This window comes from Monodon monoceros, unplaced genomic scaffold (assembly GCF_005190385.1).
Source record: "Monodon monoceros isolate NGI ecotype Baffin Bay Population unplaced genomic scaffold, NGI_Narwhal_1 Super_Scaffold_14, whole genome shotgun sequence".
NCBI lineage: Eukaryota > Metazoa > Chordata > Mammalia > Artiodactyla > Monodontidae > Monodon > Monodon monoceros.
This window is the reverse complement of record NW_021703770.1, coordinates 30,240,622-30,257,527: the sequence shown is the minus strand read 5'-3', so window position 1 is coordinate 30,257,527 and position 16,906 is coordinate 30,240,622. Positions and strand designations below refer to the sequence as shown.

The 16,906-nt window shown below is 34.0% G+C and overlaps 1 protein-coding gene across 16 annotated transcripts in view; it reads left to right on the top strand.

Annotated features, from left to right (window-relative positions):
- The window catches only part of RIMS2 (regulating synaptic membrane exocytosis 2), a 649,263-nt gene that overhangs the window by 490,540 nt on the left and 141,817 nt on the right, over positions 1-16,906 (top strand). For 6 of the 16 annotated variants that reach the window (XM_029222537.1, XM_029222533.1, XM_029222536.1 and 3 more), the window contains one exon: positions 2,476-2,576. The exons of the other annotated variants lie outside the window; for them this stretch is intronic. In XM_029222537.1, the coding sequence (XP_029078370.1) occupies positions 2,476-2,576 (101 nt within the window). The remainder of the gene's footprint in view (positions 1-2,475; positions 2,577-16,906) is intronic. 16 annotated transcript variants of the gene reach the window in all.

The window sequence follows — 16,906 nt, the reverse complement described above, 5'->3', positions numbered from 1 at the left end:
AAGATCACAAGATTGGGTCACTGAGTCAGCAATCCTACAATATTCTGATCACTGTTTAGCTTCATTATGAATTGCATTATTGCCAGACCTATGTCCCTATTTCAAAGAAGTGTGGTGTGTGAAGCTGCTTTGGGACCCCAAGAGTGTGTGTGTTTGGAAAAGCAAACTTAAAACTATTGCTTGAAGTGCACTACAGAAATCACTGAAGGTGTACTGATGATCTTCATAGTGTAAATGTAGAAACCTAAGCAACCACTGTCTTACTGTTGGTTAATATGGCCATTTTCAATTGCATCTCTGATTACAAAATCTACCTATAACTTAACTTTTTTTTTTTACTTGATTGCCATACCAACACAATAAATATGACTTTTTAACTTTTTGGACACATTAAGTAGTCTTTTTCAGGTTCAAAATAACCACAATTAGTTTATTGGTTTAAAAACAGGTAAACCTCTTAAATGGCTTATGTTATTAAGATATTAATGAAATAAGAAATCGTATTAAGATATTAATGAAATAAGAAATCATATTTTCTTAGTTTACTTGATTAATAATTTACCTTATACCAAAAAGAATTTGAGACAATTTGAATATTACACATTATTATCTAATAATCAGGAAGAATTTAATGTAGTGTCATAGGAGGTCGATGTCCAGGAAATAGTCTCAACATTAGAAAATGTATATATGTATGTACGTATGTATGTGTATATGTCTATATGTATATGTATATTTATTTATGTATATGTAAAATGTGTTTAAACTTTGTCTATTGGTGCTATTTATATTTAAAATACTGTTTTGCTACTATAATATCAAAATTAAACTTTTTAAAAGAAACTTCCCAAACACTTAATTTAGCTAATATTTTTTTCAGCATACATAATTTTTTGAAGCTGGGATGGCTTTTTTGTTCCCTTGCCCTTGGAGAAAATAAACATATTTATCTGAGAATATCTCTTGAGGTACAAACAATTCCAATATTGTATTTTAGTAGAGTAATAGACATTTATACTTGACCATATTTCACACATATATCATGGAATCACTCACTTGATTTTGTGTATCATTCAACTGATATTAACATTATATTTCTATTCCCCATTTTATAATTTGGCACAGAATCAATTAATCAAATCATTATTAAAATTTGACTCAAACTGTTTAGTTGATTTAAATTTGCTCTTTTACTTAGATGTCATATAATCTAAACTCTATACATTCTTTTAGTCAAGATTTTCTTAATCCTTTTTGAAACTTTTTCTTCCCTTTGTATCTTATTTTAATTATCAAATTTTACTTAAAATTTTTTTACTAGCAGTTATCAAATATACAGTGAGGTTTTTCTCAGGATGAGTATTAAAATACCTATTTTTGAATGGGCACACTTTTGTCTATATGTCTTTACTGCAGTTTTAAAATTATGATCTTAAGCCAGGGGTATGTGTGTGTATGTTTACATTCTTACCTAGACCCAGTGTTTGTGGATTTACATGACATTTTATTGTAGAAACCCACTGAACCTACTAAGCTATGATTATTTTTCCCAGTTTGTAGGTTTGTAGCATACAATTGAGATTTTGTTTTTCCATTATGCCTATTAATGAGAAATGGAATTTCTCTATAAAATCTCTTTAATAAAAATCATAAATATAATTTTAAAGCACTTTTTCATGTTTGCTAAGGTTTTCCTACTGAATTTAGTTCTTATTCTTACCAAAGTTCTTAAAGACCCTCTTGATATCTATAGTTGATGTGTTTTGAGGAAGCACCTGTTATAGACAGCATTAATCTCATCTTATAATAGGCTTACTATCTCAGTTTCTCACCTCCTTACATTCTTTTTTTCCCCTAGAATGATTTCAGTAATACTTTGTGCCTTTATAGGCATGGTATGTTTTCAGGAGTATTATTCCAAGTGCCTCTTTCTTCATCCTAGTTCTAGAAAATTCAAGTTCAAAAGATCTTGATAACTGCATCCACACGTATGTTGGAACAACCTGCTTTAATACATGGGATGATTTTATGATAATTCTAAATGCAATTGTAAAATGTATTTGAAACCAATGAGACTTACAACCTCTTTCCAGTAAATAATTCAAACCTTGATGAATTCGTTACAAGCCAAAATTCTAATAATATTACTATTGTCATATTTATGTGCTGTCAAATATATTCTCCTGGACATATATGTACCAGAAGGTATTTTCTATCTAATGAAGATTTGTTGTCTTCTATTTACATTTGTTTACATTTTATTCAGATTTAAATTATTTCACATATTTAATAATCATGCTTTTATTCACCAACTTGCATACTTAAATAAATCTAAAAAATGACATTTAATTTGTACATACTACCTTGAATGAAAGTAATATATCAGCCTAGCATTTCTTCTTTTATACATCCTGTAAGTTGGGCTCAGAAGTAAGAACTGAACATTAATTTTATGGGTTTTTTTCTACTCGATAGGTGCTATGGATATAGAGGAGAGAAATCGCCAAATGAAAATTAACAAATACAAACAGGTAGCCGGATCAGATCCCAGACTGGAACAAGATTACCAATCAAAGGCAAGACATTTTTCTTTTTAAAAGTTGTAAAATAATCAGTTAATCATATGAAACTGTCAGATTCTCAAACTGCTGAATGCAGATTAGTCAGACACAAACATATAATGCGATGGCCCCATGATATTATTAAATGCTAAAATTTACGATGTGTTTGTATACCAACTTTTAGGTATAGACTTGCCTTAATATTTAGAAAAATCATTATATAATATAGGAGATTAAGGAAATGAAACTCATAAATGATCTGAAGAACAAAGCTTTTAGAATTTTTCATTTTATAAAACCTATAAAGGCCCTAACACCCTCAAAAATGTTTAGGAAGAACTTCTATTATCATCTTATGGTTTTCCTACATATAGAATTTTTTTACTTGATAGCATTTTAATTCAATCTGATTTATTAATAAGTTATTGGAACAAAATACATACTCATGAGGTGTTATAAAGAATTCAAAAAGTTTTTTAGTGAGAATCCTTTTGAACCACTTTTTGGTAATAAATTGAGGTGTGAAGTCTACCAATGTAGGAGAAAAAAGTAGTATTTCATTGCTCTTGCCCTTCATTGCCTTTATATTTTCAAAACATTTTTAGGCTCATCATATTATTCATTCAAAGACTTTGCTCTGAGGTACTTATTTAAGATTTAACAAAAGAATGAAAATAGCAAAACTTATTCCTAACATTTCATTATTATGTGGTCTAATCATTGCAGTCATGTAATATTTGTGGTCCGTTATCTGTGTATTAGAGAAAAGCAATTTGGATTTTTATACAGTTAGGTCTATTTTATCCTTACCTTCAGTTTCTCTCAATTATAGCCCATTCTTCAATAAAGATAAGACTTACGAAGTAAAGCACAACTGGCTATGCTGGATGTGCGTATGTGGTAGGTAGCATAGGTTTCAGTTTCTCTATTATACAACCTAGAGGAGGCAGATATTCTTACCTCAGCATCACCTTCCAAGCCACCAATCTCTTCCCCAGAGTACATGAATGTTGACTGATGTGGTGAATACAGGATTGTTCTGCTGTCCTGGAAATGGCACAGGCCTAATGCCAAGAGAAAGGTAAATTTAAAACAAACAAAAAATAGCCTTGCCTTTACTTAGCAGGTTTTAACTTCTAGAAATTTTATTCTAAAATGAAAATATGAATAACTTCAAATAGGTTCAGTGAATTTCACAGAAAACAGATTTGCAGTGATAGTGTATTTCAGATACATCTCTAACCTTTTGAGCTTGGTATCAGAAATGATATCTGCACCTTTCCAGGTACTTTTAAAAATATTTATGCCTAGGGCTAAATAGGAAGAAAGACCTGATCTTTTGTGGCATCTGCTATGCTCTAATCTCTCATTTATTCATATTATATAATCCAAAGACCAAGGCATGAAGTCCTGATAAAATAGGATATTAAAGCTTCCATAAACATAAGATAACACATATTTGTTTTGTTTGTTTATATCCCACTATACTTCAGGAAGGAATGTAGATGATTCTTTAAAATACTCTCAATAATATCGTCAATGAAGAAATGAGTATCAAGGGAAAATGAGGTCAATAAAAAACAAGGTAACGCCAGAAGTAAAGCTTGTGAACAAAATGCATAGTGTGAGATCCTATACACCTGCTACATGTGGGGCTTATATTTTGACTGTGAGCTTCCTCACAAGCAGCAAAGGCAGAAAAGGAAACTGGGTCATTCATATGATTTACATTGTTCATACAATAAAAACAAGTTCCTTAGAAGCAGTGCCAATGATTCTTGTTATGGATACCTGACAGAAATTCATTACAAGGGGATGGACCAAAGGAACACTAAAGAATGCCTGAGGCTTCAAAGTTTTATAACTTTGACACCAATTATTTTAGGTTAGAAAAAAATTTAAGTCTTGGCAAAGGACTTATTATGCTAAGCAAATAATTTCCTAGGTATTCTCTAAGGCAGTGGTTTTCAAAGTGTAGACCCAGACCAATAACCTCAACATCACCCAAGGACTTTTGGAAATGCAATTCTCTGACCCCCTCCAGACCTACTTAATCAAAACTCTAGGGGTGATGTTCCTGGATTTAAAAAGCCTCCCAGGTGATTGAGATGTGGACTACAGTTTGAGAACCACTGCTCTAAGGTGGGCTGCATGTAAAATTTACTTCCAGGTAACTGAATGAGTTGACTTCCTCTTTTTAGGGTTTTAGCCAGAAGCCAGTGATGGATCATGTCATTTAAAAATGAACACTTTCTTCTGAGAATAAGTGATCTGACTCCTTTACAAGGCCTCTCCTAGTATCTAACAAATCCTATCTGTTGAATGTCAAGTACATAGAATTCTATTTACTATTGCTGGAGTTGTGCGCTCAGCCTAACCAAAAATGCAATCAAGTCATTAAGGTACAACTTTTGAAAAGGATCCAAAGCACGACTCTATTTTGTTCCACTACAAATTTCCTGATGTGGAACTATATTTGCTGGGTCATCTATCTGCCTATCATCCCTACCTCGATCTAACTCTCTCATGGATCAAAGAGAAAATTACAGAGGATTCTTTTCAGTCAAGCACATGTATAGATTTAGTTATTATTTATTTCCATACTAACAATTATTTAGATTAAAATTTTCAACTGCATCCCCTCTCTTTTTAACTAGGGATATTCACCTTATATTTCCATTCTTTTCTTCCTTGTTTGAGAACAAGTGCCAATTAAATACTTGCTATTGAGCTATGCACTTTAATACATTAACTCTAATTCGTGAAAAGATCATTTAATTGGTAAGGGAACTAAGCCATAGAAAGGTTAAGTAATCTACCCAAGTTCACATTAAATCATGGAAAGTATTATTTGTAGCTAATCTGGTTTTCAATTTTGAGATAACAGATTAAATCCAAAGCCTGTGGAGCATATGCTATATTTACGAGCTATATTCCTGAAATTCTAGTGAAGCTATTAAAAGCTTTCGTGGAATATAATTGTTAGCGAAATTTTTTTTTAAACTACACATTCCACATTTTAAATGGCATTGCTTCCCTGAATTTTTCAAGCATTCTGCACTGACAGTTGTAAACAATTCTTACTAATTTATAAAATATCTCCTTAGTAATTCACTTTGAAAGTACCTACAGAGCAATGCCTATTAAGTTACTGTCTTTTTAAACATATTTTAAGTATATGAGGAAATTTGTAAGCATACAGCCTATATTTAATAAAAGCATCAAAACCACATGCAGACATGGTTCCTATTTAACCAGTGGATGATTTCTCAGGGCTTTTCCCCTCAAAACAGAATTTAACTATGTAGACAATGCACCCTTTTGTGCCTATTGCATTGTCTTTATCCCAGTTTACATGTGATTCATCTATTCTACTCTCAACATAAATTAAGAATCAACTTAAAACCAATGTTCTCTGCTCTTCATTGGTTCAGAAAAACATGATTTGTTTATTACATTTAACAATGTGAATTATAATTCAGCATAGACCAACTACCCTTCTATGAGTTACATAATTACAATAATTAGCAATACTTGATAAACAATGTAGGTATATCTGAAAATTAATATGGAGAATTTGATAATATTTATATAAGTATATGATGTTTGCTTTTTAAATTAGCCATATTTAATGTTTTTAAATGAACTTGGAGGATATTTTTAAAAGGGTAGTCCATCAGATTTCAACAGAGAAGCTACACAGTTTATTGATACCGTGTTTATTTGGAACTCAAAGCTTATTTCTCTGTAGAAAAACATGTTCCTTTTTGGTGGTAATGTTCCCACAAAATTATCACAAAAATATTTTACCCCTATTGTAGCACTTATAATCTTCTGTTTTCTTATTTATCACTCTAGAATTAAGCAAGGTAGCCCATAAATTTTGCAGAACTTTTCAAATGTGAACCAGAAGTTCCTATTAATCCATTTAACCTGCAATTGAATAGACTGAGTCAGTGTTCTGGGAGTGGAGCACAACACAGCAAAAGAAAGGGGAAAAAAGAGTTTTTCTCCATTCTTTGTACATACCTGATCCTGGGCACTTGTCACCTTTTCTTCCAGGCTTCTTGTCTTGTAAGGATCCATTCACTGATGTCAAAGAGACATATTAGGAAGAAAGCAATCCCACTAAAGTAACTTACATTATAATATGAACTACACAACACATAGATAGTTTTAAAAAAAAAAAGGTCTGTAAATACAAATAAACCTCACACGATGGAGCTGTAGGCAGTATCAATATAAAAAAAATTCAGACTTTTAAAGGCAAAGTATTTTTGACAGGTAGATCACCATTGTTAACTAAGCTGTTCCCTTAATTAGAGCTTACTGTCTTCTCAACACTGAGAATACACATTTAAGGCCAGCCTTAAGTGTTTTAAATTGACTTTCAAAACACAAGCAATAGGGACCAGAAGAGGGGAGACAGGCTGGGGCTGGTGAGGAGTGGCATCTATGGGCTGCTTACAAGTTTGGTGTTTGTGAGTCAGGAGTACTTTAAGACTCTAATATCACCAAAATATGGCAGCAGTACTTGAGTACAGTGTAGGAGATGAGAACACGGCCTGGAGACAAGCAAACTCCACCTGGGTGACTTTCGGTAGGTTAACCTCTTACTCTCAGTTTCTTTATTAAAAAGGGCTTTGAGATCTATTTCATACAGCGATGATTAGGAGGAAATGAGATAATGTATATACATGGTTTAGCATTTAGTAAAATGCTTAATAAATGGTGCAGGTATTTGTTATTATTTTTTTATAACAACAGCAAATGTGCCATAGGCACCAGAAATGAATACGACAAGGTTGAAAAGAAATGGTAAAGAAATAACTGAGCTGATGAAAAGGATTTTAGTGTAACTCAAATATCATTGAATGTTCCCTTTATTCTCAAATAAAGAGACTGAAGCAGCAGAGATCAAATTTAGGGGGAAAGAATTTATGAATCTTCAAAGAATATGGAGATAAAAAACTAAAAAGAGCCTGGAACATAACATATGATGAGAATTACAAGCTAAATTACTGAAATTAAGCAATGATGTTATCAAGGTTGACGTTCCATGAGCTTGGCTCTTGGCAAGCTGATTAACAGGTAGGCATATGGCTATGGGTATGGGTATTTAAAAAGAAATACTCTTTAACAGCAGTGACATAAATGGATCTGAAAACTGAAAAACTAAATTTATAAAAAGTGAATTTTAAAATGTACATTAGGTGGCCTTATACAAATCACTAAGATGATACGTGGAAATACATGTATTTATTGAAAGTGAAGAAATGCAAGGTATAATTTTATAACAGTGATTGATATAAAATGCTAGGAGATTTTCTTTTTGGATAAGCACAAAAGTTGAGTTTCTGGTAGCATATAACACAGCCCAGCCCAATAATAGTACAGTTGAGCTGGGCCTGGTGCCCGCTGGAGGAAGAGCTGCTCCATCATGGACTCTCAAGCTACCCAGAGAACCTGGTATTCTCATGAAACAGACACCATTGTGCCAGTGTTAGATGGAATCATGTGATACATAGAGCAAGAGAATTCTAATAGGAGTGATCTTAGTAACCCGATCTCTACCCTGCAAGATCCTCAAGGAGTAGGTTAAGAAGTCCTGTGGGAAGTAATGAAGCATCGTTTCTTGGCATAAGCAGTTCAACTGCTTTATGAACAGAAGTAGGATTCAGATTTTCAAAAAAATTCCTGCTAGGCTTAGTCTAGCCAGATATCCAGCAGAATGGTTTCATTTTTTAAAAATCAGAATTAAGATCACCTCCTCATAGTTTCCATCCCAAACTAGTCAAGAAATCTAATCACTTACTGATGAAGATGCCAGGGAGGATGCCAATGGCTGCACCTGGATTTCTTCACTGAAACCTGCCATTTCTCTAAACGTCTATTCTACTTTGTCAATTTTCTCTGTTGTTGTGTTCATTTCTGTATAACCCTGCAATAAGATAGCTTCACGTTCTTTAGCAAAATTAGCAGTGTGCTATTAATAGTACCTACCTCATAGGATAGTTTTCAAGACTAAGTCTATTTATATGTTATGTATAACTCAAACAGAGTTTGGAATATAATAAGGAATAAGTAAATGTGAGCTGTCATATGATGATGGTGGGGTGGTGATGGTGATGATGACGATCATGATGATGGGGAAGAAAGAGAAAAAGAGAAATTATTTTCAACAGATACCCTGCTCTTACCAGGTCTATTTCTGTTGCCAGCAACAATCTGCTAGATACAGATTAGTATATCTTTAAGGTAATCCTAAAAAATAGGTGGGTGAAAAGGGAGGAAAAGTGTAAAAACTAATGATAATCTAAAAAGTTAAAAAGTGATTTGGGTTGTCTCATTTTTATCAGGTTAGTCAAATTTTTATCTACCAGAAATTATCATTCTTACCATTTCTACTCTTTAGCCAGCTGGAATGTACTTCAAATTTAACTTAAACATAGAGAGAAAATTAAATTTACACATAATTTATCTAAATCTATGATATGCACACACACATATCCTAAAGCTCTGAGCCAAAGGAGAATTCCTCTCCTCCATATTTTAGCTGATGGAAGCAACAACTATTTATTTCTTCCTTGTCTCACATGTACAAACATACCTCACTTTATGTAACAGACCCACAGTTACAAACTTAATAATAGATAATTTTAATGGAATTTTAGAAATTCTATAGTTTGTGACTAATCTTTGAATATAAAAGTTTCTAACTTTAGGTTTCTTTTTTCTTAACATTTGCTAGGGCTGTCATAACAAAATGCCACAGATTAGGTTGCTTAAACAACAGAAATTAATTTTCTCACAGTCTGGAGGCTAGAATTTCAAGATCAATTGTTGGCAGGTTTGGTTTCTTCTGAGACCTCTCTCCTTGGCTTGGAGTTGGCCACCCTCTTGCTATGCCTCAAAGGGTCATCCGTCTGTGTGTGTCTATGTTCCAATTTCCTCTTCTCGTAAGGACACCAGTCATATTAGATTAAGGCCCACCAGTGTGACCTCATTTTACCTTAATTACTTCTTTAAAGGCCTTATCTCCGAAACAGTCACATTCTGAGGTAGTAGAAGTTAGCACTACAACATATGAATTTGGGGGATATACAGTTCAGCTATAACATATCTATACAAAGTAGTTAATGGTCTTTTAGTTTATCACCTTAATGCATTATGAAAGCATATTTGATTGTAATGTAAATATGTATTTTTAGGCAACTAACTATAGCTATTTTGTTTCAAACTTTTTGATTTTTTAAAATTGTGTTTACTTTCTCTATTTCTCCAACTACCTTCTCACGTCCTAGGAGATGAAATATTTTTGTGTTTGCAAGTTCATTTTAAAAATTATTTTTCATAGTTATAAAACCACATTTAAATTTAAATATGTTTTTCTTAGCCAGACATTCAAGCATGTGTCTTCTTTCTTTACATTATATTTGTGAATTGCTACCTCATACTGTATAATCACATATCAGGCCAGGAAAACCACATGTCAGGTCAGGAAATATAAAAAAGATATTTTTAATTATGAAGAAGTCATTTGAGATGACTGGGACAGCAACCTACATGTTGTAGAACACTATAAAATTACGGAAGAAATTGTAATTTCTCTCTTTTTAGTAAATATAATGTTGCTAAAAACTAACAAAAGAAAGATCTTTAAATAAATTGCATCTAGCTACTCTCTGGTAAAAGGGTCAGTCTATGGACAATAGCTGCTATTGCCAAGAGCATAATTTCTTCCTATATATTTCCTAAGAACACACAAGGGAAACATTTTTCTTTTACCTCCAGCAAAAATAGAAATTTATGCATTCACCTTTGCTTTCATCAAGCCTCCAGGGTTGCTGGTTTGCTGACAACTAGAGCGCCCTTTGGGGGGATACAAGGAATGAATGATATGGGTCACCGAAGGGTGAGAGATCTTGCTTTATAGAATCAAGGAGGATAAGAGGAATAAGGAAGGAAGAAAATGTGATATATAATGCAGAAACATTCTTTCCAACTCAAATTTCATGTAATTTAAAAGGATTAAGTATAGCCATATAAAAAATTACAAATATAAGAATATTCAAGACAACAGAGATATGAAAACATATAAACCCTCTGAACCAACCATGACATAATCACTTCCTAAAATACATATATTCTGTCTTATGTGGTGCTTATTTGCTTGTTTCTTACCTTTTTATTAAACTTCACACTTCTTGAGAATGGGGATATAGTTTATTCATCTTTGTAGTTTCTCCAGGGGCAAGTAAGGACAAGATATGAACTGGAGAGGGTATGGGTAGGTTATTACCCAAGAGTCTAAAACAAATTTTCTAATGGACATATGATTATTGGTTTCTGTCTAGAGTTAATCATAATAGAAAGAATACTCAGAAAGAATTGGAAGACTTAGGTTCTAATTTTGATTCTGCCATTTATAAGACTTTGGATACATTGCCCAATAGTTCTTCACAACCCAACCTTTTTCTGTGTACAAATTCTGTGTTATCTATAAAGTGCTACCCAAATATATGGTAGTTTGGAGGCCATGTTGAAAAACATCATTATATATTAACACTTGGGTTTTAGGCAGCCTCATCATTAATTAAGCAAATCATTTAATCTTGTAGCTTAATCTTTAAAATTAGGTTTGAACTAGATCTTCTGTATTTCATTTCCTTTATCTAGTGTTGTCTCATTATTGATTCAGTAATCTCTGATCAGTGTCAGGCTCTCTACTCAATGTATTCTCACAAATGATTGAATCTACAGATTTTATAATTAACTTATGGCATAATAATTATGATTTATAGAATAAATGTATGTGTATAATGTTTTTGCTTCATACTTCACATGAAATAATTGATAACTAAGTTTGAATTGAGACTTAAGTCAAAACCTTTAGTCAATTAAGGCAATCAGTCAACTAGGAGGGCAGCATGGAGTCTTCCACATCTATAATTTCAATTTAATTTGGCTAATTATAATTTGAACATATCTACAATTTTATTATGTAATAGCTTTGCTCATGAGCACAAAAACTAGTTGTAACTTTTCTTCAGTTGGAAGGATTACAGATATTATTTATTAGCAAAATTAATTTACTAATATCTTCCTAAACATGGAATTTTGATTATTTCTACATCATCAATTTTGAAAATTATAAAATAATACTCCAGACTGGAAATAATATAGCTAACCTTGGAATAGATCTCTTATGAGAGAAGGAACTTTTGGCTGGTGATAATTTCAGGAGGTAGAAATATTGTATGTAAAAGAGTACAGAACTCAGCTTGGCACATGGGAAAGCCCAGTAATGGTAGCTGTTTTTATTATTTATTATAACAAGTGAGGTAGGAGTAACAAAAACTTTACAGTTGAACTCAGTTCTGATAGATGAACCAAAACCCACCATTCACTATAGCTTTCTGACTAACAAAGAAATGGCTATGATTTTATGATTGACCCTTCTTAGGTCATTTTCATGACTAGGAATACTCACTTCAAGGCTAACAGTCTTCAGGGTCAGTCATGTAAGAACATGTTACTTCTCAAGCCCTTTTTCACTCTCTGCCAAAAAGAAAAATCATCAGAGTTTTAGATGGAATATGAAGGTGTTATTTCAAAATGACATAAAATGTCTTTTTATTCAGGTTAGTTTGTATTTTTTTTATTATTTAAATATCTTACTTGTTTAAAATTCATCCACATATAGTTATAAGTAGTATAGTAGTGTTATTTCCATGCTGGTTTTGTATTCTGATTATACATGTCATTTTATATAGTTTTCAAATTTCAGAAAAGGAAGAAAATCTTTATTTTAAAGAAGAAAACTATATGTGAATATTTTAAAAAGAAATGGCTTAGGTTCTAAATATGCTGCCTAATATCCCATTAAACATGAATTTATGGTTCACAATTTATTTTGATGAAAAGAAATAGAATGACTTTAATATTGACAAGTTAGTTGTATAAGCTTAGTTAATTCATTTAACTTATTTCTCTCAATTTTCTCATCCATAAAATGAGGAAGGTAGATTACATCCTCTCTGAAGTCACTTTCAGCTTTAAAATACTGTGATTTTTTTTGAATGACTCAGTGACGAGTGAATAACTAAAAGTATGTTTCAGTGCCAAATAATTTTCCTGGGCTTTTTTTCTTAAAGGATGGTTATATGAATCCTCCTTTTTAAATATCTGAACGTATTTTGTTATCTCGGGGAACATTTAGTAATGTTTTCTTTCCTGCTACTCAGACCTGCATACCACAGGTATCTCTGAAGCTGATCAGCTTTAAGTCTGGATTCTGGTTCTGCAACATTAAAAGAAGAAAAATTACCAGATAAACAATCAAATAAATAATAATAAAATGGAGGACTAAGTGAATGAGGAAGGAAGAAAGGAAGAAAGGGATAAAGGCAGGAAGAAATGCAAAAAAGAAAGAGGAGGGAGGGAGGAAAGGAGGAAGCAGGCAGGCATAATCCTTCCAGTCTAAGAATTCATAATTGAATTAGGGAAACATGCACAAAAAGTAGTGCTCGTACAAAGTAGGCCGCGTTAAGTAGTACAATACAAGTAAATCATGCAAAGGAAAAATAAAATGAGAAATATTCATTTGGCTTGAAGAAATCTGGGAATACACTGTAGAATAAGACATAATGTGAAGGACATAACAGGCAGAGGGAGAGCTTAAGCAGAGTTATAAAAGCATATGAGCACAAGCTATGTTTTAAGGAACAGCTAGTAGTTCTTTAGAATAGAAACATTTAACAAATTGGGATATGTATTAAGAGGTAAGAATGGAAAAGTTGTCTGGGACCAGATTGTGGAGGGCTTTAGATCACTCAGTTAAAAATCCAGAATGTTCTTCTTTAAAATCATAAGCTTTGAAGATTTTTTTAAGTCACCAGTATCTACAAATCTGTGCTTTTAGAAGATACTCTAATGGTATACTTCAGATGAATTTGAAAAGGATGTTAAAGACAAGGAGTCCTATTCAGATGCTACTGCTAGAGTCTGAGCAAGACATAATTGTCATTCCTTGCCATGTTTGACTGTTGACTCCACCCCAAATGGTCTTCATGCAGATCCAACCGATCCTACCCTACCTTCTCACACAAGGAGTAACGGTAGTGGGCCTCTTCCAGATTTTCAACAGAATGTAATTATATCTGCCCTGTGCTTGAATTTGATCCATCAGGGCAATTCTCAGGCCCTTTTAGTTTCTTCAATAATATGTTGTTTTTCAGGCTGTTATTTAGCTCTGATTCTCTTAGATGCAAGTACCTTGAGTTACTTTATTACTTTCTAAGGTATTAATATTTGAAAGGGAACACCACTTCATATCCTCAATCCATTAATTTTTCTTGTATTTTTGCCCGTTATAGATTCCCAGGACCATGGTCCTACTGCTATGTTCTCATGTCTTATTTCCGTTACAACTTTGGGGATGCTAGCCTGCTACTTAATATCTATAATATCACCACCCTATGTCCTAATAAAAGATATAAATATTCTCTAAAAAATTACATAATAAGCCACATAATAGTTAAAGATGTTTACAAAGAACTAAATGTCAGGAATTTTATGACTAAGAGTTTATTTATGATATTTCCTAATTCTAGCTGGATCTTACAAGTCTATAATCCGAGGGCTTGGAGAAGCATTTAATCATAATAATGGTATAATTGCTTTAATAGTAACTCCTTTTGTGGAAGAATAATGGACTCATTGGTTTTTCACTAGCAGCAGGCACTCTGTTCTACTCTCTCTGAGCTTGGATGTAAATGAAATGTTATGTATATCAGAATGAGATATTGTTATTAATACATTTAAGGGTCTGGGAAGAACAGACTTCTTGATTGAGGCAGAAATTTCAGATGACATTTGTTTGAGATATTACTGAAAAATAAATGGCATAAAAATAAATCTAAGACTCAGTAAAGCTGTGGAAAAAGAAAATTATTTACCTTATGTGGATACATCTAAAATAATAAATGGCTAAGTATTAATACATATTATCTGTAAATTTAAAAAGTAATAGCTGTCAGATGTTGGGGAAAAGAAAATAATATATAAAATATATGAAAGTTGTTTGTAAACCATTAAAATTATGCACATTTTAGTAATTATTAGTGTTATGGTCATGGATTGTTATGTTCTTTAGTTTAACTTTCCTTGATGCCAAGTATAAGCATAATTATAAAAACCAACCCAGGGGGCGCTCCTGGTGGCACAGCGGTTGAGAGTCCGCCTGCCGATGCAGGGGCCACGGGTTCGTGCCCCAGTCCGAGAAGATCCCACATGCCGCAGAGCGGCTGGGCCCGTGAGCCATGGCCACTGAGCCTACGCGTCCGGAGCCTGTGCTCCGCAACGGGAGAGGCCACAACAGTAAGAGGCCCGTGTACTGAAAAAAACAAAAACAAAAAATCAACCCAGGTTAACTATTTCAAGAATGAAAAAACATGAATTTCCAAGTCAGGTTTAATGTTTTCCTACCCTAAGTAAATAAGCCAATCTGGTGTCAAAGGACAATGCCTTTTTTTTTTTTTTTTTTTTTTTTTTTGCACTACGTGAGCCTCTCACTGTTGTGGCCTCTCCCGCTGCGGAGCACAGGCTCGGGACGCACAGGCTCAGCGGCCATGGCTCACGGGCCCAGCCGCTCCGCGGCACATGGGATCTTCCCGGACCGGGGCACGAACCCACGTCCCCTGCATCGGCAGGCGGACTCTCAACCACTGCGCCACCAGGGAAGCCCAAGAGTGTACCTTTTTACCATGAGGTCAGAACAGGCACAGAACAGGATGAGTGATATACCATTTGGGTTGACATTCAGATGTTCATAACAAATAGACAAAGTCATCTGAATAAATAAGGATTTTTTTTTTTTCCATAAACAAGAAATTCAAGCAGCAGTTCAGGGCTGGTACTACTGTTTCAAAAGCCCAGCTCTCTGTTCTTAGAACTTGTCTTTCTGCTCCCTGTTCTTACAGGAAGGCATTCATCCCCATTGTCACAAAATGACTACTAACGTAGGCTCATATGTAAACTCCAAGCAGAAAGAAAAGCCAAGAGGGAAAGGCAAAGACCATAACAGCTAAGCCAGCCCACTGTGATCAGAAAAGTAATAGTTCTCTCCAAACTGTGTCCCCTAAGTTCCTGCTTATACCTCAGAGGCCAGACTCAAGTGAAAGGATCACCCTAGCTACAAGGGATTCTAAAAAATGAAGTTCTTTTCTTTTTTTGTTGTTGCTGTTAGACCACCAAAATAAATCTGATTCTTTTAGTAAAGAACAAAGGGGAAGAAAGAATATTGGTAGACATTCAACAGCAAGTGAGACAAGTAAGTAGGTATAACAGACTCTATGAATATGAAAGACCAAGGACCCATTCATAAGTCCCAAGTAGCTTATTATCCAGATATTTGTTTGCATAAACTGAGTGATACTTCTTAACTGATTAGAATGGAGAATATTGGAGAGAGAGAAGTCAAAGATAACTCACAAGTTTTCTAGGTTTTAGTTGGTTATTAAGCCTATGAAATAATGGAGGGACTATAAGAGATACAAGAACAGCTGGTTTGGAGTGAAAGAGAATAAATTTGATTTGGGCCACATTGAAATCGATGTACCTACAAAACAACATATGGGAGATGTCCTGTTAGATGTCCTGGAAATACAGGTCTCAAGCTTGGGAGAGAAGTGAGGGGGAAAGATAAGGATTTTTTAGTCATTACATGGGTAGATAATGGATTAGATCATTCTGTGGGAATTCGTATAGTGAAAAGAAAAGAAGGCTAAAGATTGAAATTTGGGGAGAATCTAATTTAAAATCAGGTTAGAGAAAGTGACGCTAGCAAAGGAGATTAAGAATAAACAGAGGCCTTCCCTGGTGGCGCAGTGGTTAAGAATCCGCCTGCCAATGCAGGGCACACGGGTTCGAGCCCTGGTCCGGGAAGATCCCACAGGCCGCGGAGCAACTAAATCCGTGTGCCACAGCTACTGAGGCTGCGCTCTAGAGCCCACGAGCCACAACTACTGAGCCAGCGTGCCACAACTACTGAAGACCACGTGCCTAGAGCCCGTGCTCCGCAATAAGAGAAGCCACCGCAACGAGAAGCCCGAGCACTGCAACGAAGAGTAGCCCCTGCTCACTGCAACTGGAGAAAGCCCGCACACACAGCAACAAAGACCCAATGCAGCCAAAAATAAATAAATTAAATAAATAAAATTTTAAAAAAGAATAAATAGAGAGATAGGGGAGAAACCATGAGTGACATTATCTGAGAAGCCATTATGGAAAAGTTTCAGGAAAAGAGAGGACTTCAACAATATTAGATGTAATAGCAAAATCAA